The 25,225-nt window shown below is 41.2% G+C and overlaps 1 protein-coding gene across 1 annotated transcript in view; it reads right to left on the minus strand.

The window, feature by feature from the left end:
* The window catches only part of PXDNL (peroxidasin like), a 244,176-nt gene that overhangs the window by 88,812 nt on the left and 130,139 nt on the right, over nt 1-25,225 (minus strand). Inside the window, exons 5-6 of the mRNA XM_038766521.1 lie at nt 5,801-5,872; nt 492-563 (exon numbers count right to left, since the gene is read on the minus strand). Coding sequence (XP_038622449.1) covers nt 492-563; nt 5,801-5,872 — 144 coding nt within the window. The remainder of the gene's footprint in view (nt 1-491; nt 564-5,800; nt 5,873-25,225) is intronic.

Here is a 25,225-nt window from a genome sequence, read left to right on the forward strand (position 1 = left end):
ACCTGACAGTAAAGAAAGGATAGCAAAGTGGCAGAAGTTTCTAGGCTGTTGGTTGTAAAATCATCATTGGTCACACAGCATAAATCACATTCAGGATATTCACATGCTTCTGCATTGCACAGTCATTCTAAGAGAGAAAAATGTACTTTTATCAAAATGGGAGAACTCAGGTGAAAAAAAATATGCAAATCTTTGGTATAGTTCCCAGTTCTCATATAGACACCAGACATTACTCACACAATACATCAGGTGAACCTGCTTAGAGAATTACAGAAACCATGGGATGAATAAACATCCAGAACAAGCGAAAAAAAGAATTAAAGGAGAAACAGCAATTAATGATCTTTAAAAACTGAAGTTGACACTCACCTTTTATAAACTATGGCCTGTATTAAATAAACATTCATTTATCAGAGAGGAAATAAAAGGAACCTTTTTTTAAAAAAAAAAAGAGAAAATAGGGGAAGGAGAGATACTTTTCCAAAACTTACAGTCTCTTCAGTGAATCCAGATGAGAAAAAATTCCAGCTGGGACCTTAGACAACTTATTGTTATGCAAAAATCTAAAGAAAGGGAGACGATTGCTTTATTCATGATGCCCAAACAATGGTGCTTTATTAATATGCCATTCTTCAATAGAAATAAGGGATTAAAAATCACAATTGACAAATACTTTTTAATAATAAGATTGGACAGAGTCCCTGTCCTGCACCAGGCTCATAGCTTACAAGTGAGGGATCTTATATCCATTTTTCAGATGAGGATATGGTGGCTCAGAGCAGGGAAGTGTCTTGTCCAAGGCAACACAGTAGACGAGTGGTGCAGCCAGGTCTAGAATGCAGGTCTCCTGACTCCCAATTCTGTGCTCTTTCACTAGGCCAAACAATCTTTGCACAAACCCCAGAAAACAGAACTGGGCCTCAAATCCAGCTCTCATGATTCCCAGAGCTGAGCTCTTTCCACTGCATCCACAGCAAACCAGGTGAAGGAAGAAACTTTTTTATGTGAACTCATAATTGACAATAATAATAATAAATTATGGTATTTAAGTGCTTACTATGTGCCAAGTACTGTACCAAGCGCTGTGGTAGATACAAGACATTCAAGTCCATATGGGGCTCACAGTCTAATTAGGAGGAAGAACAGTTATTGAATCCCTGTTTTGAAGATGAAGGAACTGAGGCACAGAGAAATTAAGTGACTTGTTCAGGGCATACAGCAGACAAGTGCCAAAACTGGGATTAGAACCCAGGCCCTCTGTCTCCCAGGCTCATGCTTTTTTCACTATGCCTTGCTGCTTCTCCTGAGCAGTGATTCATAAAACCAAAAGTTGATTGGTCTGGTCATTCCAGTGTGTAGGACATTTTTCACCAAAATGAGGCTTATCAATTTAGGGGGCTGCAATATTTAGGGGACACTTCCCACCGAAGAAATTTTCCATTGCTCTCCTGGTCCCTAGCTGGGCTCTGGACCAGGAAACAGTTTATCCCTTCCCTCAGCTAGATGAAATGATTTAATCATGGTAAGGGACTTGATCCCTCATGAGAGTTTATACATTGGCCTTTAGATTGCTGGGAAACAATAAGCTCCTTTGATATGCAATTTAATTAAATTAAATTTAATTCACTCAAGCCCCCCATGAAAAAGGATGACTCTGAGGTTTTTCCAAACTTTGGGTAATCTTCTCTACTATGACATAAAAATTATTTAAAGATTGGCCCAAGTGTCGAAGTGATATTAATTATTCTCAATTTTAGCCTTAATAAGAGTCAGAATTCCTACTGAACGGTCTTTTACAGCATAATCATAAAGTTTATTCAAACCTTTCTCTTGCATGGCAGGGATAGGTTGCATAACTTTCAGCTATTTTAGACTGGAGCATGCTTGCATGTGCAATGTAAGAGAAATCAATGACCAAACTATTAGCAGCTCATAAAATGCAAGGAAGTAGTGCACAGGCCTTAAGGGATACAGTTTAGCAAAAAAAAAAAAAAATTTTTTTTTCAAAAATGGTTGATCCAATTCACCCCAAAACACTACTCCATTTTAATAACAATGTTTTCTGAAATTGTTCCTATGTAATCTTCAGAAAAGAGTAGCAGAAAATAAAAAAGGGCATTCAGGTATACATTTTCACATTTTGATCAAACTATATGATATGTATCACAGCCACAAGAATGTTGTTAATATTGATCATTTCATGAATGAAATGTACATCTAATGGAGAAAGTGGACAATCTTCCAACTGTCCCATCTCGATTTGTGCAGTTAACTGGCAGATAAGACAGAGAGAGGTGGGTTGCCCAATGGTTGCCTATACCTCACCGTGGACTTTAAGGTGCTCTCTCCCTTCTAATTATCCTAGCTCCTCCAGCACTATACCATAGCTAGCACTTTTCGCTCTCAAACCAACCTACTCACTGTACCTTGTTCTCATATCTCTCACTATTGACCTCTCACTCATGCCTTCCTTCCTGCCTGAAACTCCCTCCATCTTCATATTCGGCAGCCCACTCTCCATACGTTCAAAGTTTACCTGAAATCACATCTCCTCCAGGAAGTCTCCCCTGATTACTCCTATATCCCTACCCTATTCTCTCCTTCTCCATTGCTACTGTGCCACCTATGCACTTGAATCTCCCCCTCCAAGCACTTACTCACCCCATCCACTCCCCCTCAGCACTCATATACATAACTTTAGCAATCAATCAACTGCATTTATTGAGTATTTACTATATGCAGAGCACTGTACTAAGCTCTTGGGAGTCTACAATCTAACAGAATTGGTAGACACGTTCCCTGCCCACAAAGAGCTCACAGTAGGGAGAACAGGATTCTAATACCATCTTTGTCACTTGCATCCTTTGTGACCCTGGGCAAGGCACTTAAACTTCGCTGTGCCTCAGTTTTCTCATCTGTAAAATGGGAATTTAAAAAACCTATTCTCTCTCCCTCAGACTGAGCCCCACATGAGACAGGAACTGTGTCTGACTTTATATTGCACATGGTAAGCACTTAAAAAGTGTCACACAATGCAGAGTCAATGTGGCCTAGTGGAAAGGGCACAGGCCTGAGTGTCTGAAGGACCTGGGTTCTAAATCCCAGATCCACCATTTGTCTGCTGTGTGACCGTGGGCAAATCACTTCACTTCTCTGTTCCTCAGTTACCTCATCTGTAAAATGGGGATTAAGATTGTGAGCCCCATGTGGGACACGGGCTGTTTCCAACCTGATTGTCTTGTATTTACCCCAGGCCTTAGAACAGTGCCTGGAACATAGTAATCACTAAACAAATACCATAAAAACTCTTCTTATTTCCTAGAACATTCCCTAGCATACCAACTAAATAAAAACCATGTCTTCTAATTGAAAAATGAAAGATGCCATAAGAATCTCTCTGTCTGGCTCTTCCTGATAATAAAGAGCTCTTTGGTGAGCTCTTTGGGCTTAGTACAGTTCTCTGCACACAGTAAGCGCTCAATTACGATTGAATGAATGAATTTGGGTGAACTATTGTGAACCTTGAGCTATAAGAAGTCATTTACTAAGTTTTGAATACTTTCTTTTACATTAAGCGAATCATATTTGTTTTTCTCTCTGATTCCCTCACTTCCCAAACCATGAAATAATATAATATGGAAGGTTCAAAGAGAGAGTGCTATTTGGGAAAGCTGTGGAAGCAATTGGCATAAATCTGAGGTCTATTCAGGACCCTAAACCTCAGTAGGTTCCACTGTGAATACATCAGAATGGAAGGAAAAACACAACTCTCTTGTTTAGCTGTCTTGGAGAGCAGCTACATAGGGAATTTATCTCCAAAGATCTTGGAATTTTCCTTTACATAAGCAGACAGTGCACAATTCTACTTTAGCAATTACACTCGGTCAGAAAGCATATATAATGAATACTCATGAGACGCAAGAACACGGTATCCATCCCCTCACACAATTCCTGCCTGTCCTCCAAAAATGCCATATGACAAACTTGGATGGTTTGTTTCTTGCACAGAAGATATTTTCTTGGCCGTACACTCACTCTGCCCACATTATTTATTTTCTGTGAGGAGAACTTGATGATAGGGAATTACAATTCTGTTAAGTGCAATGGCGCCTTTACCAGGAGAGAGCAGCAATTTCTGTTGGGCAGATAAGAAGGAATTGATTATTTCATTCATTTTATAATCTGTGCTCCATCATAAAGGTTGCTGCCTAGAAGATGTGGTACTTATTTAAGAGGTGATAATGACTTCCTAGAAATGGGTTAGCTCTAATCGGCTTGTCAATTCAAAATACGCAGAAACGAACACCCATAAAATTTAGAAGAATCAAATAGAGCAGCAGTGCCACTGAACTATAGAAAAGTTACTGTATGCTCGGCAACTGGACCAGCAGTATTGCCAAAGGTCTTCTTGGATGATTCACCAAATGGAAAAGTCATTTTTGTTGACTTCAACAACTCCTTGCACCTATTTTGTTTCTTGGGAAGCAGTGTGGCATAGTAGATAAAGGGCCTGGAAATCAGAGGTCAAGTGTTCTAATCCCAGAGCCACCACTTGTCTGCTGTGGGACCTTGGGCCTCATCTGTTACCTCATCTGTAAAATGGGGATTAAGACTGTGAGCGCAACTTGGGACAGGAACTGTATCCAACACAATTTGCTTGTATCCACCCCAACACTTACTACAGTGCTGGTACTGAACTGGTACATACACTGGTTAAACACTGGCACATAGTAAGTGTGTAACAAATACAATTATCATTACCATTACTATTATTCTTATTTCATCAACTCTCATTCCCATTGGGTAAAGGACTGCATTTCTTCTATGCCTTGTTTTCCAGAGCTGTTGCCAGGGTCACAACCCTGCAGCCTTGAGGCGTTCATCCTTCCATTTCTACTATTTCGTAGTCATCATAACAGTGTGCAGGGGGCATGGGAGAAGAGTCAAAGGAAACACTTCTGCTGAGGGGACAGAGAAAAGCTTGAAGTTTCTCTCTTTAACCCACAACAGAGTTTCATGCTGTAGGAACAGGTCCCATAGATCCCATAGAAGATTCTATCCAGAATCTAATATCCCTAGGTTGCTCTGGAGTAAGGGGGAGAAGAAGGAACACTTTACAACACTCCCCCCTACCCAAACATCTTGGGACAAGAGGCCCACTCATGTAGGAGATACTTATTAAGACATATCACCTACATTTATAAATAATGACATCATGGTCACCTTCAATCCGATCCCGTGGACTGAGAGTGGCAGAGCAACAAAAGAATCCTATTACTTCTTCCTCTCAGGCCCTTTGGTCTCTCCTCTTCTCCATACCAATTCTTGGGCGGTAAAAGTGCTGTTGCAGCCTAAGAACCCAAAATCTTCCCAAGCAAATGGAAATCTGCATGTTCAGACTGGGAAACCTGCGTGTGGAAATGGAGAAACAGACTGGCCGTAATCTGTTTCACCTAAGGAGGCCCATTTTTCACACCGACTCAATTTTGAACTGAACTCTGGGTGGCAACTAGACCTTGGCAGCTCGAAACCCACTCCATCTCAGAATCAGTACAATCAACAAAAACAGCTCTTCCTGACCTATAGAAAGACCCTGAGAAAGAAGACGCTTGATTCTTTTTTAAACCATTCACTTCCTACATGTTCGCTTCCTATTAGCTGCATTCACACTGAATCATCTCCCTCTTAGGCAGCTGGAGAATAATAGACTATGACCGCAGTCCAGCCTGCTCTTTAGCTAGGACAGATAAGGGAAATAAACCAGTAGAAAATGAAAAAAGTCCGACCAAGTTGTACTTACAGTCGCTCCAATTTAGGGAGGTCTCGAAAGGTTTCTGGGTGGAGTGTTTCTATTTGGTTGAAGTGAATATATCTAGAAGGAACAACCAGATTAAGTGGTTAGTGGACATAAGTTTTGAGGCCATCCACTTGGGAGACACAGTCTGGCTTCTTCTCAAGATGGACCAAAAAACAGATGATACAAAGCAAGAAAAACATTTTAAACCATTTTTTCTCCTGCTGTTCACAGCACTGATCTAGGAACCTGCTAAATCAGAAGAGGGGAGGCTGAGGTAAGCAGGGAGCAAAGCTGGAACTGTTTGTCCGTATGTCACAACTGGGAATTGGCAATGCCAGTTATAATGGCTTTTATGACTGCTTTCTCTGTCAACCTTGTGGGAGGGAATCAGTCAATCAGTCAAAGTTTATTCTATGATTACTATGTTCAGAGCACTGTTCTAAGCACTTGGGAAAGTACAATACAGTAGAGTTGGCAGACACTATCCCTGTCCACAAGGACCTTACAGTCCACATCAGGAAAGACAGACAATAAAATGCATTCCAGAGAGTGGAAATGGTAGCGCATGAGCAGCAGTGTGGCTTAGTGGAAAGAGGGCGGGCTTTGGAGTCAGAGGTCATGGGTTCAAATCCCATCTCTGCCAATTGTCAGCTGTGTGACTTTGGGCAAGTCATTTAACTTCTCTGGGCCTCAGTTCCATCATCTGTAAAATGGGGATTAAGACTGTGAACCCCCGCGGGACAACCAGATCACTTTGTAACCTCCCCAGCATTTAGAACAGTGCTTTGCACATAGTAAGTGCTTAATAAATGCCATCATTATTATTATTGTTATTATAAGGGTATTGTGTATTTATTCTGTACTTCCCATACACCTTGTTTAGTGGGAGTGGGAGTGCAACAGATGCTACTACTACTATTACAATGTGACTGAATGAAGCAGCTGAACTGGTGTCAGTTCCATGCCCATAAAGACACCAGGAGTAAGGAGGCAGTCTGGAAAAAAATCGGCATCTTTGAAAACCACCTTTTGCAATGCAAGTCAGGACTTTTGAAAGGGTAGTGTTGGAGCTACTGATGTCAACTTGACTGCTGCATATTCTCACACCCTAAGACTCCTTTTAACAGATGGTGGTATTAGATTCTTTCTGAATTGGATTTCACTTAGTGCAGGGAACCCAGGAGTTCCTGGCTGAGCTGTCATTGCAGGAAGGTTCCTCTGAAGTGAAACGGTGGGAAGGCTGAAGGTTGGAAGGCTTAGATTTGCTTCTGAAATCCTGAGATGAAATGGAAACTCATGTCTTCAAAGCAAAATGCTAGATGGGCCACATGCACAGTGATGTCCATGGATCAATAGGGAGATCTATATGTGTCTGCCTGCTTCACTTGGGAAATCTAAGCACATGCCTCTTCTTGTCTCTTAACCTGGCTGTTTCAGAATACATGAAGGCAAACCAACAGCGATACAAACTGCTGGTTTCAGCAAATAACAGAAAGGGGGGCTACTTCCAGAAAGGACAGAGATTCAAAAAAAGCATATGAAGTATTAATGAATGATGTGTTCTACACTCTACAGAGAGAAATGGGGGGTGGAGGGGGTAGTGTGTGGGTGTCTACAGAGAAGGGGGACACAATAAAACACTAAAACTAAACAGGCTGTTGGAACACGGTGACACACTGAAAGGCCAAGTGAGGAAAAACTTGGTATTTCTGCAGAATTCCAAACTGGGGAGAAAACATTGCAAGTTAAATTAGGGCAGTTTACAAGGACACAGGCACTGCAGAATTTCAGGATAGGATGGTAAGGCAGTTACTTTCTGATTTCTCATACCCAGCATTTCAGTGGACCTACTGAAGCACCTAATGAGCAAATAAGTCTGGCTCTTCTCCGAAGCAGCAGCTGCATTCTTGCAGTGCCTCATGTTGTGGAAAACTCATATTGTAGTGCACATGGCCATTTCTCCTGACCCAGTGTGGCACTGTATTCAGGCCCAAATTGTTGGAAGAACCCTCTGTCATTCTGCCATCACTTTCAACCTAAACATATAAGTACATGAAGTTCAGCAGAACAGACTGTATGATGAGGGAAAGAAATGGCTGCACCTGATTGACACCGTGTTTCTGGTGTGTATCTGCTGAGGTGCTGCAATGCTATGGTCGGCACTATCCCTTCTGTCTCTCCTTCACTCTGATAGCCCTTGTGAAATACGGAGGCCACTTTCTTCATTTGCGGAATGAGGATGCCAATTCATTCAGTAAATCGTATTTATTGAGTGCTTACTGTGTGCAGAGCACTGTACTAAGCGCTTGGGAAGTACAAGTTGGCAACGTATAGAGACGGTCCCTACCCAACAGCGGGTTCATGCTGATGCCACCCACCCACATGCAGCCAGGATCCGAGCAGGCCAACGTTCAGAGGCGGAAACTGTGGCAAAGAACTGAGCCACATCCTAAGCTTCCATCCACATACATGGCAAGAAGGTTGGGTCCAGTGGAACCCTAATTGGGGCTTTCCAACCCAAAGATGAACCAGTTATCGTCATTAAGGGACATGCCATGCAGTTCCCCTTGAGGATGGTGTCCCCTGCCTGGTTTGCCTCCTTTGAGGAAATTATCCTGCTACCATTACCAGTCCCAGAGAGTGAAATTCAAACTAACAATTGGCTGGCATGCTTTGTTGGCTATTATCCCACAATAAATAGACTAAATTTTAAAAAAAAGAAAAAAATACACTACAATTTATGAAAGCACACTACGCAGCCAACAACAACAGAGGACTGTCATATTTTTACTGGTTGCCAAAGCTGCAAAAAGATTAAGTTCTGATTCTCCAATTAGGCTGCTGAAAAAGCTGCACTGATTTCTAGACTCCTGCCCAGAGTCAGAAATAATTTTCTCAGGGGTAGATATACATTGGCAACACCAAGTTGTTTAAAAAGGAATTTAATTTCATTCCATTAAGGGGTATCCAATTGACAAGTATGTCCAACAGACCACCCAAACAGAAACATGGGCAAAGTTCCTCTTACTTTTCCAGCTCTTCCACCCTTGAACAAATTTCCTCAACTCTGAGGCTCAACTAGGATATGCGCCATGAGTGTGATACTTTCTGCTGGGCTTCAATTTATTGCCTGGTGGGGCTATCAATTGCTATTTGAATTAAACACTAAAGAATGTGACAAATGAATCGCAGGAGAAGTTGTACCTGTGGGAAGGCAGCAAGACCCGCTAAGGCCTGCTTTGGCTACAGCACAAACTGGCTGAAGTTTCCTTGGGAGGGTTTTCAACAAACTAATGAAGAAGTATCTGCTCCCCAGGCCTCAAAGATGCAAAGACTAATCAGGCTTTGAGACGGATTGGATTTATCCATGCGGCATCCCTGGCCCAGATGGTTATAGGAAGACTACTGTCAAAACACCAGTGAACTTTTTAGCCTTGATAATGTTTGTTCACTCCAGTCTTCTGATGATAAACTCCTATCTGCCGGGGTTATTGACACAGTTCATAGGAATCAGAGATGACATTCAGATAGGGGGAGCAATAAAAGTAATGCAATATATATATTGCCCCAAACTCCCTCCCACTTCAATTCTGAATGCACCTCTCCCCATCTTCAAAACACTTCTAAAATCACATCTTCTCCATGAGCCCATCCCCAATTCATTTCTAATGCCCCCACTGCCACTTCTGCCCTTCCATATTTCCATGTCCCCTAGCAATTTAACCACTTAGCTTCCTGTAGCATGTCTGTGCGTCTTAGAACTCTATGATTCCCAACTTACCTCATGTACGTATCAATAATTTTGTGTCAGTTCTCCCTCCCTCCCTCGGCAAGATTGTGAACAACTTTAGGAGCTGGATTAATTTTTAATGGTATCTGTTAAGCACTTACTATGTGCCAGGTACTGTAGTAAGTGCTGGGATAGATACAAGGTAATTAGGTTGAATACTAACCATGTCCCACATGGGACTCACAGATTAGTACTTAGTACAGTGCTCTGCACATAGTAAGCTCTCAAATACGATTGAATGAATGAATTTAATCCCTATTTTACAGATGGGATAACTGAGGCCCGGAGAAGTTAAATGACTTGCCCAATGTCTCACAGCATACGTCTCATAGCAGAGTTGGGAGTAAGTAACTTCTAAGTCCATGTTCTTTCCACTAGGCCTTTCTGCTTCTCTTTTTCAACTAAGTGGTTATTTTAGCTCATACTGTAGTTTAAAACAAAATGGGATGAATCGCCCAAACTCAATACTTTCATGATAATAATAATAATAATAACTTTGGTATTTGTTAAGCGCTTACTATATGCAAAGCACTGTTCTAAGCGCTGGGGAGGATACAAGGTGATGAGGTTGTCCCATGTGGGGCTCACAATCTTAATCCCCAAGATCCAAAGGGGAGTCCCAGTAGTTACACTTTCATCAATCAATCAATGACAGTTATTGAGCACTTACTGTGTACAGAACACCTCATTTCATGAACTCCCCTGAGAAGCTGGGAAAGAGCAGCTTCAGTTCTTTCCTGCTTTGAGGAGAAGGAAAAAGGTGAAGGGGGGAAAACGGACCCTGCCAGAGCGGCCTCTTTATCCTCCAGTCCAGTGGTGAAAAGCACACCCGGTCATGGACATCTCCCTTCATCCTCACAGCCTCCCAGAGTCCTGAGCATGGTAGTGGCGGTGGCAACAGCAGCTCTCCGAGAGTGGCTGGGAAAGCCCTGGCTACAGCTAAACCAGGGGAATCTCCAACTCTTTCCCCAGGGATCAGTCTGGGAAAATGAGCCAGACCAGTGGAAAAAAAAAAAATCACGCTTTCCTGCTTATCCTGCTCTGGCCACTGCTACGGAGCCTCAAAAAATGAGTCAGGTCAGCAGAGGAAAATGCAGGTTCAACGTTTGGCCTGGGTTCTTCCAAGCTTCACAGAAAGTTCCACCTCCCTCTTTCCTGATGCCAGCCCCTGCTCAGGCGATTGGACTACCCACTCATTCAAACTATGGGATGGGTCGATAAATAGCCATTTAAAAAATGCCAGTCTGTCATATCATCTTGAAGGATTTCTCCTGAATAACATTTCATAGAGGAGAATGCAGTCACCCATCATGGAACTCATCTGCCCACAGTGCTGCTGTACCATTACCAAGATTGACTCAAATGCAATAACTCCTTCAATCCCATTTCTCACTTCCCAGGACAAACTTTTGGTCAGGATTCAAAGCCTCAAGATAATAATAACAACAATAACAGTATTTGTTAAGCGCTTACTATGTGACAGGCAGCGTACTAAGCGCTGGATACACCTCAGACTGAGCAAGAGAAAATGATTGTGGGTAAGACATGAGAGGAGCAGAACTATTTACATAAATGATCAGCACTCCAACCCAGGAAAAAGCCTTCATGGAGCATGTGGCCTTTTATGATTACTTTTAGGAGAGTTTCTCTCATATCCAGAGGAACATATGATTCCCTTTTCTAATATCACATGACCATTTTCTGCGTTGCCCTAACTACTGTGAGTTTCAAAAGATAGAGACCAAAATTTCAAAGCACCAGGTTCTTCTAATCCTGTGTTCTGGATTTTCCAAGATTCCAAAATTTCCTATCTACAACAAAATCGATGGAAGGCCAGACAACTGGGGAACTTTGAGCCTTCGTTTGATTCATGGACTCAATTTGCATGAAGTGGGGAACTATTTGCAATGGAGGAAAAGCCAGTCAGATCCAATCACAGCAGCAGTAAATAAATGGAAAAACAAGGGGAAAGGATGGGAGGTTTCTGTTTGTTTTTGTTTTTCAGAAGAGAGATCGACAGCCAGTTTCTGCCAGTTTCTATAATTCTATTTATACTAATGCTTGTTTACTTGTTTTGATGTGTATATATATATATATATATATATATATATATAAATATATAACTCTATATTGATGCTATTGATGCATATGTACTTGTTTTGATATCTGTCTCCTCCCTTCTAGACTGTGAGCCTGTTGTGGACATGGATTGTCTCTCTTTGTTGCTAATCTGTACTTTCCAAATGCTTACTACAGTGCTCTGTACACAGTAAGTGCTCAATAAACAAAAATGAATGAATGAATTCAGGGAGGTGGTAAGTGACAACAAGTGAAAAGTGGTAGAGTTGGAGAACAAACAAAGTGGCAGCAACTCCCACAGAGAGTGGCAGTAGCAGTTGGAATGGACTACTGGGCTGAGGAAATAATTTTTAAGGTAAAGGAGAGCATCAGGTCTCTCCCCAGCATGCCAAATCAAAAAACCTCCTAGTTTCTGGTTACTTGACCAGATTTGTAACCTGCTTTTTCACGATTAAAAACACAGAAAGAGCTAGAGAGGTTCTCACACACACAAAAAAAAACAGACCTCTCCTGCAGACTGAACATTAAGCAAATCAATATTAAATATTTTTGTTTGATGAAAAGGTAAATGTATTCTGGAATCATTTTAGTGTGTGTGAATTTGATTTTTAGTTTTTAAATTAGCTGAGGAAACTAGTTTAAGTCCCTATAAAAACAGATTTTCAACTCAGAGCCTACCCTGCCCAAAGTGGATTTTGTGTTTTGCTACATCATTTTCTGTGGCTGGAACTCACTCTGAATTCAGTTCATAAATCTCCTCCTCTGACATCTTTGATTGCCACCTGGAGATTTCTACCTCTGAAAGAACTCAAACAGCCTTGAACCCAGCTGCCAATGCACTAACATTGTTTTCTCTAAGCCTATAACTATGACTTTATGTTAGAATTCAATTATGGATTTAAGCCATCTATGGATTAAAGGAGAACTGTCAGCAGCTAATAGGCGGGTTTACAAAAATTGAAGAAGACTAGGCTTTTTCTCACTCGGGAAGTTTGAGAATAGTTAAAATAATTGATTCATTAGCATTTTGCTGATAGTAGACGTCCCTCTATTTCTATTGGAGGCTTAAAGGCTATTGTAGCAATGGACAGAGCTTAAAACTTTAGAAGAGACAGGACATAAAAGTATAAGGGAATCAAACCAAGAACAGAAAGACACACAAATTGTTCCATGGCATCTGGGCAACCCATCTTTCCATGATGAAAACACAAGACACAGCTTCTATTATTGGTCTCATATATTGATCGCAACACACTGCCAGATTCTTAATCTTACATCTTTGTTTTAAATCACTAACCTTATACTCATTTTTTCCAAACTAATACTTTCAATGCCTAGTACAACTCTGCTTGAAGTTCATTAGATGCGCCCACCATAATATAGATTTTCAAATGCATTATCCATAGATGGCTCCATTTTAAAATACACACTTGATTTAGGTATTTAAATATTTATGCTGAGTATAAAGCAAGTTGCCATTTGTAATGGCCAAGACATGAGGCCGTCCAAATGCTCAAAATCCAATAATACTTTGGATGCCATCTTGCTACCCGATGTAGCTGGGCTTTGTCTTGCTGCACTTTTCTTTGGAAATAGAAGCATCATCCCGGGGATATAGAAATTACCAGTCGCCCACCATGGTGCCAAAAACTTGTGCTTAGGTAAATGGAGTAGTGGCTAAGGTGAGATAGCAGGATCTTTGGCAGTTCATATCAGGGATCCAGCCCTGCTGACACTCTTTGTTAAACTGTAATAATAATAATAATAGTATTGTACTAAACACAGGGTAGTTACATGATAATCACGTTGGACACAGCCCCTATCCCACAAGGGGCTTGCAGTCAAAGGAAGAGGGATAACAGGCATTTCATCCCCATTTTACAGATTAAGAACCTGAGGGATCAAGAAGTGCAGTGACTTGCCCAAGGTCACACACAGCAGGCCAGTGGCAGATCTGGCAGTATTGACGTGTCTATAATTCTATTTATTTATATTGATGCTTGTTTACTTGTTTTAATATCTGTCTCCCCCCTTCTAGACTGTAAATCTGGTATGGGCAGGGAATGTCTCTCTTTATTGCTGGATTGTACTTTCCAAGGGCTTAGTATAGTGCTCTGCACACAGTAAGCACTCAATAAATATGATTGGATGAATGAATGAATGACTAGAACCCAGGTCCATTGAATCCTAGGCCCAAGCTCTTTCCACTAGGCCACTCTGCTTCTACATGCTGGAGTGAAATAGGCACTATGAGTGGTCTCTCTCCTAATACAAATTCCCTTAGAGGTTAAGAGAAGGTAGCCAAATACATCTCTAAGAAATCATAGTAGGCCTCCCAAGCATGCACTTTCAAGCCCATCTTTTATTCACAGGTTCACAGTATTTAATGTTTTCCAAAATCAACAAAGCTATTATCTTCTAGTGCTTTGTGCAGCTGAACCTCAGAAAGGTCTGGCACTTTAGAAGGGACCTGTTATTTCTGCAATGCTGCTGTAAACAGTTGCTACAGTGGCACTGAGGGCTAGATCAGAGGTGAGAGATAATACAATAACCAGTGGAACTGCATGCAATACGTTTCATTAAGAGGTGGTTTTGTACGTTTGTGATTTTCTCTGAGTAATCACAGCCAGTGTACTTCTCAGGTAGCAAGAATGGGAAGTGGAGATTAATTATACTCTGGTTTATTGTAGCTCTTTCTTCCAGCAGCTTGGAAGATCAGCAGCTTGTCAATACTATACTAATGGGATTGCCTTTTCAAATCTTTCCGAATTACTAGCTAATAAGGAGGAGTTGTTCCCTTTGCCCTTCTTTGATAACTGCATACAGAAGGAGGGGAAAAATAATCAAAGGAAACCTAATTTTGTTTGTGATTAAATCTTGACTTTAACAGATTGTTTCAGGTGACAGTAACCACTTTCTTAATTTATCTCTAGATAATTGGAAGGCAATATCTTCAATTATGAAATGCTTTAAAGTTACAGAATTGTTTCTCAGTATTTTGCCATGACCACACATTCACTGTATTTTGTACAGAGTATAACAAGACTTTTACAAGATATCCTGCTGCAGTATCTAAATATTTAGCACTAATTCTAATTCTGATAAAACAATACTTTAGGCACAACTTTTTCAGCAGAGAGATAGCAGGTTATACTTTTTGAAAACCAAGCACCAAGCAGATTTCTAAAAGCCCCACCAATGTATTTTCCAGCTCATTGCCATCAGTACTGATTGAACTGAACAAGGCTCTGGGGAACGTGCAATAAAAATACAGGGTCTGGTCCCTTCCCACGACGAGATAACACTCTAATGTGGAAGGACAAGCAGACACACAATAGACACACAACAGACACACAGGCTATACAATAGGAAGAGAGTAAAAATGTTGATACAATAAGTATAAACCAAAAGGGTACAAACCAAAGCAAAAACTGAATAAATGGATTATCTACACAGATCAATCAATCAATCGTATTTACTGAGTGCTTACTGTGCGCAGAGCACTGTACTAAGCACTTGGGAAGTACAAGTTGGCAACATATAGAGACAGTCCCTAGCCAACAGCGGGCTCACAGTCTAGAAGGGGGAGACAGAGAACAAAACCAAACATACTAACAAAATAAAATAGAATAGATATGTACAAGTAAAATAAATAAATAAATAGAATAATAAATATGTACAAACATATATACAGATCTATACCTGAGGGATAAGGGTAGTTTATGGGGTATTGCAACACTGAGAGATGTGATTTAAAGGCTTAGGGAGCCTGAGGGCAGAAGAAACCCACAGGGATTTGGGGCTTGGGTAGAAGATTAAAAGGACTTGTGCCATGGGAAGGAAACGGATCCAAGCAGGGATCTAGATAAGGGAGATTTAGCTGTTTTTGCTTTCCCATCACTCTCTTTCCCCATTACTCTATGGTCTATATAGAGTCCTGCCCAGCGCTTTATTTGTAATGAGCCGAGTGCCAAGTCCAGAGACATATGTGGAATACTGACTTTGGACATCAGCTCGACCCCCACCCCTCTAGATCCAGAATGCAAAGGGTTAATTCAGAGCCAAAAGTCGGGGACAGGGACTTTTCTTACTGTCAAGCCCTTGTGCAACTTCCATCTTCCTGGAACTCCCTCAGGGTTTTCATCAGGCAGACTGTGCCCCTCTCCATCTCCAGAGCCCTTCTAAAAATCACATCTCCACCAGTAGCCCTTTCCTGACTCATTCTGATCTCCCCCACTCTATTCCACTCCACCCCAGAACTTCCAGGTCCCTTAAGAGTTTGGGACTCCCACCTCCTGCCCCACTCCCACAACACTTACCTAGATATATCTAAACAGTATTGATTCCCCTTACCTGTAATTAATTTTACTGTCTGTGTCCCCAACTGGATTGTAAATTCCTTGAAGCCAGGCACTGTGCTTTCTAATTGTATTGTAGTCTCCCAAGCACTTAGTTCAGTTCTCTGAACAGAAGAAACAATCATTCATTCAATCGTATTTATTGAGCACTTACTGTGCGCAGAATATTAGTGAGTGTAATCAAAACCACTCGGAGAGGAGGACAACTCAGAATCCACAGTGAATGATCTACAATCAGGTGGCAAACCTAGAACATCCTCGCCACAGGATTCCCTGAAGAGATGCGGCTACAAAAGACACCATAAGTGGGGTAAAAGCTGCTCCCAGGCATTCTCAGAATCTTGCCTCACTGCCAAAAAAAGCAGTGAGGTAACTGCTGCCTTTCCCCCACCACCAAGGGTTCCTGCTCTTGGCTCGGCCGCACATGCTCTTAGATTCCTCGATCACCCCTGAAACTTAGACCACATTTTGCCTATTTGCTTTTTGCATTTTGTTTCAGTATTTCATACTCCTGCTGTCCCACCTCCCCACATAAGCATTTAGACTGTGAGTCCATGAGGAGAAGCAGCATGATCTACTGGAAAGAGCACAGGCCTGAGAGTTGGAATGACCTGGGTTCTAATCCCGACTTGTCTGCTGTGCTCTTGAGTAAGTCACTTCTCTGTCCCTCAGTTACTTCATCTGTAAAATGGAAATTAAAAATATGAATGCTATGTGGGACATGGACTGTATCCAATCTGAATAGCTTGCATCTATCCCAGCATTTAGTGCAGTGCCAGGCACGTAGTAAGCACTTAAACACGAACAAAAAAGAAATGAAGGACAGGAATCATGTTTAATTCCCACCGCTACACCCAGGCTTAGTACAGTGCTCTGCATACAGTAGGCACTTAATAAATACCACTATGTCACCACCAGTGTCATGTTAGCATTCAGGGCTCGGCACATAGTAAGCGCTTAATAAATACCATTATTATTATTGAATTGAATCTTGGTTCATGGCATTATGAAGATTTAAGTAAAGTGCAATCCATGCCTTTAAATCGGATGATTGGAACACTATCAACTAGTTTCATTTGATTTCCTGAAATCTCAGCAGTCTTGGGAAATAGTGTTCTCCTTGCTGTTTGGTGAGGAGTAGAATTCAGCAATTAATGTCAAAGGAAAATTCCAAATGTGCCCTAAATCTCTGACTCTTCAGACATTCTGAAAGTTTACTGTGACTTCCATCTCCTCTAAGTAAACTTGTTCCCAGTAAATTAAGAGATGAAGGTCAGGACAGACTGTTACAATAATATGAGACAGGAACATCACTGGATTTTTCTTCTAAGTGATGTCTGACATTGTCCAGGTGCTGAAGGTGTTTGGAATTTGAACCTGTTTGATGAGCCAATTAGCATTAAACAAGAGCTTAAACCTCCACATGCCACTCAAATGAGGAACCTGTTAAGTTTAGGAGCTAAGTGAATGGCATCTGGTACTTCTGCTTTCTGGCTGGAGGAAGGATGGGAAATGATTGAGTTCCACATTACTGTACCTAACAGTGTTTCTCTCCTGAAGTAGATACAGCAGGCATTTCATGGAAAATCAACTCTTGGGAGACTTCCAGAACATTTTGGAAACACTTCTGGTTTGGAAGCCTTGAAAAGACATTCCAGAGCATCCCCAGAACACAGAACCCTCTGTGATCCCCTCTGCCCCAGTGAAGTGCATTACATCATGATATTCCAGGTTTGGGTAAACCTCAAATGGTAGGAAAATGGAATAAGAAGAATAATAGATTAGGAAAAAAATCTTCTTCCAGTTTTACAGCAGAAAAACTGGTTGAAAGTGATTTTGACTTTTGTAACAAGCATTCATTCATTTCTTCAAAGTAACTAAATCAGCCATGCAGATTGTCTTAGAAAATTTGCCCCCAGCTGAGCCTGCTTCTGTTGGCAGGATACGCTGTGGGAACCATGGAAACCAGAAACAAACTGGAAGTACTCACCATCATAATAACAACTGCAGTATTTGTTAAGCATTTTACAATGTGACAAACCTGTGCTAAACTCTAGACTTGCTACAATATAAGCAGATCAGACAGTCCCCTTCCACACATAGGCCTCGCACTCTAAGACTGAGGGAAAACCGGTATTTTAACCTGACTTACAAATGAGAAAACTGAGGTACGCAGATAGAGAGAATTCAAACCTCTTGTCCTAGGTTACACAGCAGGCAACTGGGACGAGAAGCCAGGTCCTCTATAACTTTTAGTCCAACAATTTCCACTAAGCCACTCTGCTCCTCAAGTCCAGCTTCGCTTCTGTACCCAAACAAGGGATTTTAGCACACGCTGCAACAGAAGAGGAGGTTGGCTGTCCACTGATGGATTTAAAATCTCTCGTTTGGAAATGATCTTCTCATGATACATTTTTTTCACTTTTTTTTACCCTCTGCCATGATTTTAAAATGCTTTTGCCTCAACAGAATCAAAACATCTCCTGAAATGTACTTGTCACAAAAACCTGGGCTGAATCTTTCACCTAAGAAAGAACATTCTTAATTAACAAAGCACTAACAGGTATGAGTTCTGAGCCTAATTTACGGCATGTATTTGTTGGATTGATGCTGCATCTTCCCGCGCGATGACGGTGACCCCTGCAGGAGCTAAGGAGCAGGACTGAGGAAATCAACAGTATCCTAATTCCTGTTTGGGAGAAGAAAACAGTATCCTAATTCCTGTCTGGGAGAAGAAAGAGACATTCTGGTGACTGACTGAAAGAATTAATTGCATAGGTTTATTTTGATGTTGTTGAGCCTGTTGATTTTATGCCCTTGACAGAGTACTCAAGCACTGGCTTTGAGAAGGAAAGCAACTTTGCAGACTGTCTGTGCACTTGGAACCTGCTTTCTAAAGGTTTGATTTACCATCTCCTACTTGATTACTACTACTTGATTCCTGGCCATCAGAGAAAATGCATTCCGTAAACGTGAGGCCAGAAACAGACCTGTGAGGGACAAGAAATGGAGGGACAATCCAAGAGGGACACCTGAGAGAAAGGGAATGAAAGAAAAAGGAGTGGTAAGAAGGGACAAGGTGCAATACGTTTGTTGCATATCTTTTGATGCAAAAAATCAGAATTACCATCCTTAGGCCCTATTGTTATTCTGTCATCATTACACAATTAGATAGTATGTAATTATTAAAAGTTATTTACAGGAAGAGAGTTGGATTTCCTTAAAATGAGTGTTTGTGCACCTTGGGCATTTTATGAAATATCTTGCCAAAGAGGATGCATTCTCTCCTTATCATTAACAATGACATTCTTTAATGCTATTTGATTCCTTGCTGTCAGAGGAAATAACAGTCTTTAAACCTTTACTGTTCTGATTAAACACCATTCTGCATAAGACTGCAGTGGAATATATTCTGAGGTAGATAGTCTGAGGTAGACAGTGACTTAGGGAGAGTGCAGATCAACAGACTTGCTCGATCATGTGCTGGCTTGCCACTTTCTCTGAATCCGTCTCTGAAGCTGCAGAAGAAAAGAAAAGCCTACACAAACCTATGCTCCAGTCTTCTTTCTGTGGCTAATGTATCACTACTCTTTTAATTTTCCTCATTGTTTTTTGTGCTTTTAGGGAGGGACCCTTATGCAACTACTCAGCACGATCTTAAAATGGGAAAAAAAATCACTTATGTTTTATTCATGATGGCCAAGGAGTCAGCCTCTCCATCAATTTTAGGTCATTCATGAATTGTTTGCATCTTTTCAACTGCAAGTTTGCAGCCAGTAATAAACACAGGAACAACCTCTGTGGAATACGACTATATATGTTGCCCAGCTCAATATCAATAACAGTCATTGCTAGTTCCTCTTAGGATAGAATCCTCAATCTAATGACCACTTTTCCTAGTTTATCAACCAAAGAGTATCATTAATCAAGACCTCTCTGGAACACAGTATGGCCTCAGAACAAAACAGCAGACCTGCTCTTCACAGCTTGACTGATGCAGAAGTGCAGGTGGAAATTCTGTACCTCCATAGTGAGCCCATCAAAATATTTGACTCCAGTAGCTAAATGTTTTTGTAAAGTTGTCAGGATCTTAAGGCTGCTTCACCACTGTGCTGCTGAATGAGACAAATTTGAAGATGCAGGTAGAGGAAAAGTTGACTGGTATGCAGCATAGTCTAACAAGATTATGGAGGAGAGGATGAGCAGGACATGAGTGTCAGTTCACATTTCTCTAGATATTTTCATACTCCACAGGTTATATACGCACATTCAAAAGTTTGATCTGCAAATGAATGTGAACAATTTCGAAGTCAGCACTCTCTCCTTAGTGTGCACGGTACTATACTGCACTGTGATGGGGTAGATACAAACTAAACAGTGCTTCAGTGCTTAGAACAGTGCTTAGCACTTAGTAAGCACTTAACAAAAATCATTGTTATTATTATTATTATTATCTGTTTGGACACAGCCTGTGTCCTACGAAGAGCTCACATTCTTAGCCCCCATTTTACAGGTGACGTACAGGCAAAGGAGAAGCTAAGCGACTGGCCCAAAGTCACACAGCAGACAAGTGGAAGAGCCAGGATTAAAACCCAGTTCCTCTGACTCTCAGGCTTGTGCTCTTTCCACTAGGCCGCAATGCTTCTCTATCTTCAGTGCCCACAGTGTGGAGTGGAAGGTTGGTCACATATTGGTCTTTTTAGCTATTGTCACAAACTCAGCCAGGATCTCAATGCCAGTAGAGTCATATTCAAATGCAAAGCATGTCTCATCTTTTAGATATTACATATATATATTTTATACATCCTTTAATGATAAATGAAGGAAGGGAAAAAAGCTTATTGAAATCTGCACATGAGCAGACCATAGTTGGGGGAGTTCTTCATGGCTTTAAATCCTCAAACAACTTATTCACCACCTGACTTTTTCCTCCTCCCCAAATTCCTCAATCTACTGAAGTCTGTCTCTCATGCACCTTGTTCTTCCCTCTGAAACTTCTCATAACATCTATAAGAGGTACTACCGTACTATCTTTTTTCCCCCTTTTTTTAGAGATGGCCTCTGTGTCTGTTGCTTTCCCGGTAACAGGTAATTCTGTGGTATTGTACTCTCCCAAGTGCTTAGTACAGTGCTCTGCACATAGTATGTGTTCAATAAATATCACTGATTGATTGATAGCAGGTACTTCTCCTCTCTGGCACAGGCTGTGGAACCAAGATCTAATACTATTGTTTCAGAGCCCGAAGATAGCAGATAAAAATGTAGTGACCAAAACCCTCCACAAAATGGTAAAATTTTGGGTTTTCCACAGCTGCACCCAAATTTATCTGGGATTGAATTCATGTTTATTAGAGAAACAACTTCTGGGACACAAGTGGTGAAAGGTGCAGGAAAGTCTCTGAATCAAGGCAGTGACATTTACATTCTTTTCATTTCTCTGTGTGGGTCACCAGAACTCAGTTGTGTGTAATGATACATTTGAGAACCTAATGTGCTTATTTGGATTTGGCAGCTGGCACAACTTTCATGCCAGAAGACAGTAAACCTTTGATGGTAAAATTGCAGTTGAAACATTTTATGTTATGGTAGTAAATGGTCAGCAAAGAGAAACAATGACTCCCAGAAGGGCATCAGATCAGCCTCCTGAAGTATCATTTGGCATGATATTGCCGACCACAGGGCACTGTTTTAGACCAGGGCCTTCAGAATCCTGGTCACACAACAAGCAACTAAAAAATTAAAAAAAAATCAATGTTCATTGGAGGACCCCAAAATCTAAAAAAAAAAAAATAGGAGTTAGGAACCTGGAGTGGGCACTCTTAGAACACAACCAATTAGGAGGCAGATTTTCTTGTACTGTTCTTATGCTCTACTAGCTGTTAAATGAGCAGCAAAGGTGTGACGAGAATGAGCCAGCAAACAACCATGTACAGTTAGGGTGGTGCATTATTACTGCTCTATTTACAGTTCTTTACAAATACCCTTCCAATGATACACATTTACCAGTGACTGGTAAATCAATCAATGCTATTTATTGAGCATTTACTGTGAACAGAGCACTGTACTAAGTAGTTGGGAGAGTATACTCCCCAGTAGAGTTGGTAGACAAAATCCCTGTCCATCACAAGCCCACATGAACCAACCTCCAGTTTCCCTATTATCCCTCCTCTTGATATCATTCATGGAGGACACCTCCAAAACCAAGGAGCACACTGGGAGATCAAACAGGACTCATGCAGTACCTCGATCAATCCATCAGTCAATCGGTCAATAGTACATATTAAGTACTTACTTTGTGCAGAGCATTATATGTGTGGGAAAGTACAATAAAACTAGAAGGCCAGAGTCCCTGTTCTCGGGGAGGTTATGACTCAATGGGGGACACCATGCTCTTTCCACTGAGCCATGCTGCTTCTCTAATTATTTTAATGGTATTTGTTCAGCATTTATTATCGGTCAAACACTGTTCTAAGCACGGGGGTAGATACAAGTGAATTCAGTTGGACACATTAGGCTCTCAGTCTAAATAGGAGGGAGAATAATAATAATAATAATGGCATGTGTTAAGAGCTTACCATGTGCAAAGCACTGTTCTAAGCTTTGGGAGGGGATACAAGGCGATCAGGTTGTCCCACATGGGGCTCACAGTCTTAATTTCCACTTTGAGAAAGCAGGTTCCAGCATGACAGTGTGGAGACTGCCCAAACGCCTTGCTCTTACCTAATTGTATACTGTTCTTTGGAAAGAACCAAAGGGATATTTGAAGACTTGATTCCTTCCTATTTAAGTGCAGAGATTTGTCCTTGAACATGTATAGCCCCGGGGGAGAGGGGGCTCTGCAGGGGGTTTGCTGCCCACCAGAGTCCTGCCAGGAAGAAGGCCATGCCTAATGCTGGCAACTGTGGTTGGGGGAGGAGGACTTTGTAGCCCAAATGAGAGAAAGAGCCCACCTATCAGCCCTGATGCCTCCCACAAAATCTAGTCCCGACTCCCAAAGAGCCTGGTGCTGGAGTTGGAAACATCGTAGTGGGCTGCCAACTATTCATTCATTCAGTCAGTCATACTTATTGAGTGCTTACTTTGTGCGGAGCACTGTACTAAGCGCTAGGGAGACACAACAGAATAAACAGACAGTCCCTGCCCAGGTCATAGGGTCTTCACCTGACTCACCCGATGCTCGATGATCTGAATTTCTGAAAAGCCACTGAAAGAAATTCACTTGGCAAAATCTCAGGAACAGTCGGGAAGATGGAGGAATGTCTTTAAATGGGAGTGGGTAACCGGGCACCCTCTGATGGCAGTTTATTTAGAAACTGTATTGGTTTGCCTTCAGAGGGGAGTCAAAAGCAAAGGCAATGAATAGTATCTGGGAAAACACATAAAGGCAGAGGCACACGTGTTCATTCACGAACAGGTGCACTTATTTGTTCTATCTTTTTAAAATACAGCACTTCTAGAATGGATCATTTCCTTTTCAGTAAATGTCATGGGGGTGCAAACCACTTAATATTTTGAATCAACAGAGTTTTGAGAGAAAAATGTAGAGATTAACGGACATAATCCACTAATGTTAATCGAGTCATAAGTCATAATAGGCAGCACAATTCACAGTGGTTGTAACATGCCACAAATGTGTAATACTAAAATGCACTGCGTTCAACAACCTGGAAAATTTAGTAATCTCTCAACAGAGCATACTTTCATGCTTTCCACCTATTTAGATATAAAATGGATTTCAGATATGAAGGACAACCATCTAATTTGAGAGCATTTTGTGTCTTTTTCTAATGATTTTAAATGCAACTAGAATTGCACCAAAACTAGACAGGTACATCATAAAGAAGGCGTTTTCCTGGACTGTGAGTCCTGTGAGGGACAGAGACTATGTTCAATCTGCTTGGCACATAGTAGTAAGCATTTAAAAAATATCATTATTGTTATTATCATTATTATTATTGTTATTATTAGGTCTAGATCGGGAGGCACATGTTAAGCTGTAACTCTTTTTCACTCTTTCTCAACACTGTAGACAATACCATAATCCCTCTCTACCAACTCAGATGTGTTGCATTCTCCCAAGCACTTAGTACAGTGCTCTTCAAAAAATAAGGAATCAATAAATACAACTGATCAATCAGATCTGCATGGATACTGAAGGTGGCTCTTTCTGGCTGTTCCAAGTGAATTCCCCAAGTATGATGCTGCCTGAAATTCACCTTAAGAACTTGGATTAATATTTAATAAATCATACTTGGGTTTCTGTGCTTGGGAAGCCATTAGTTTCCTAATGGATCTCTTGCAAGTTTAAAGGCCCAGTCTTGGACAGTTCTTTCTACAAATGACCTAACATTTACTAAGACCTACCACACTCAGGAAAGATAAAACCTTTAAGACCAAGAAGGTTCCTACCCAATGGACTCATAACCCAAATTCAACAAGACGGGCAAAAACAGATCAATGTCCTGTACATCGTCTTTAGCCAAGAAATCACCTGGATTATTGTTTGTTTGTTTTTTTTAAAAGAAGCCTAACAAAAAAACAAAACAGCACTTTTACAAAAACCATTACTGGAGAATGTGATTTTTGTCCCATTTTTGAAGCAGCAGCTATCACACCAATATAAATGTGTTGGCTTTTGAAATAAGTTACTTTTGAAAACCGGGCGGAAGATCCAGATTTAAACAATTTAGCATAAAGTGCAGGATAGGTAATTAGTACTGGGTAGAAGGTGGCTGAAGCACTTTATAAAGATATAAGTACAAGAGCTTAGTTGGGCTATATGGAGTTCACATTTTAGGGTCCACTTTAAGGAGACTTTTTTTTAAAAGACCAGAAAGTAGCACAGCACATCGGAATGCAAAGACTACATCAAACCTGGAGGCTGGAACACAGAGAGAGACTAGAAGGAAATACGACAGCAAGGAAGATTAGATTTTAGGATCCTTGAGGGCAAAGTAGCGTGTTTTTTGCTTCTGGTGTCCTTCCCCAAGTACTTAGTTGAGCGCTTGGAACCCAATAGACCCCAGTTTGTTGAGGAGGTGGGGTTAGTCAATTGGAGGGATAACACTATTACCCTGGCTGGAACAGTCAACAGAATGCCCATGGCAGGGGGTTTAAGAAAGAGAGTGGAGGATTCAGACAGCCACGCTCCTGGCATTGGCACGTCTAAAGGGCAGCTATACATTTTGAAATATGTTGGGC

The sequence above is a fragment of the Tachyglossus aculeatus genome, chromosome 25 (genome assembly GCF_015852505.1).
Source record: "Tachyglossus aculeatus isolate mTacAcu1 chromosome 25, mTacAcu1.pri, whole genome shotgun sequence".
In the NCBI taxonomy this organism is placed as follows: Eukaryota; Metazoa; Chordata; class Mammalia; order Monotremata; family Tachyglossidae; genus Tachyglossus; species Tachyglossus aculeatus.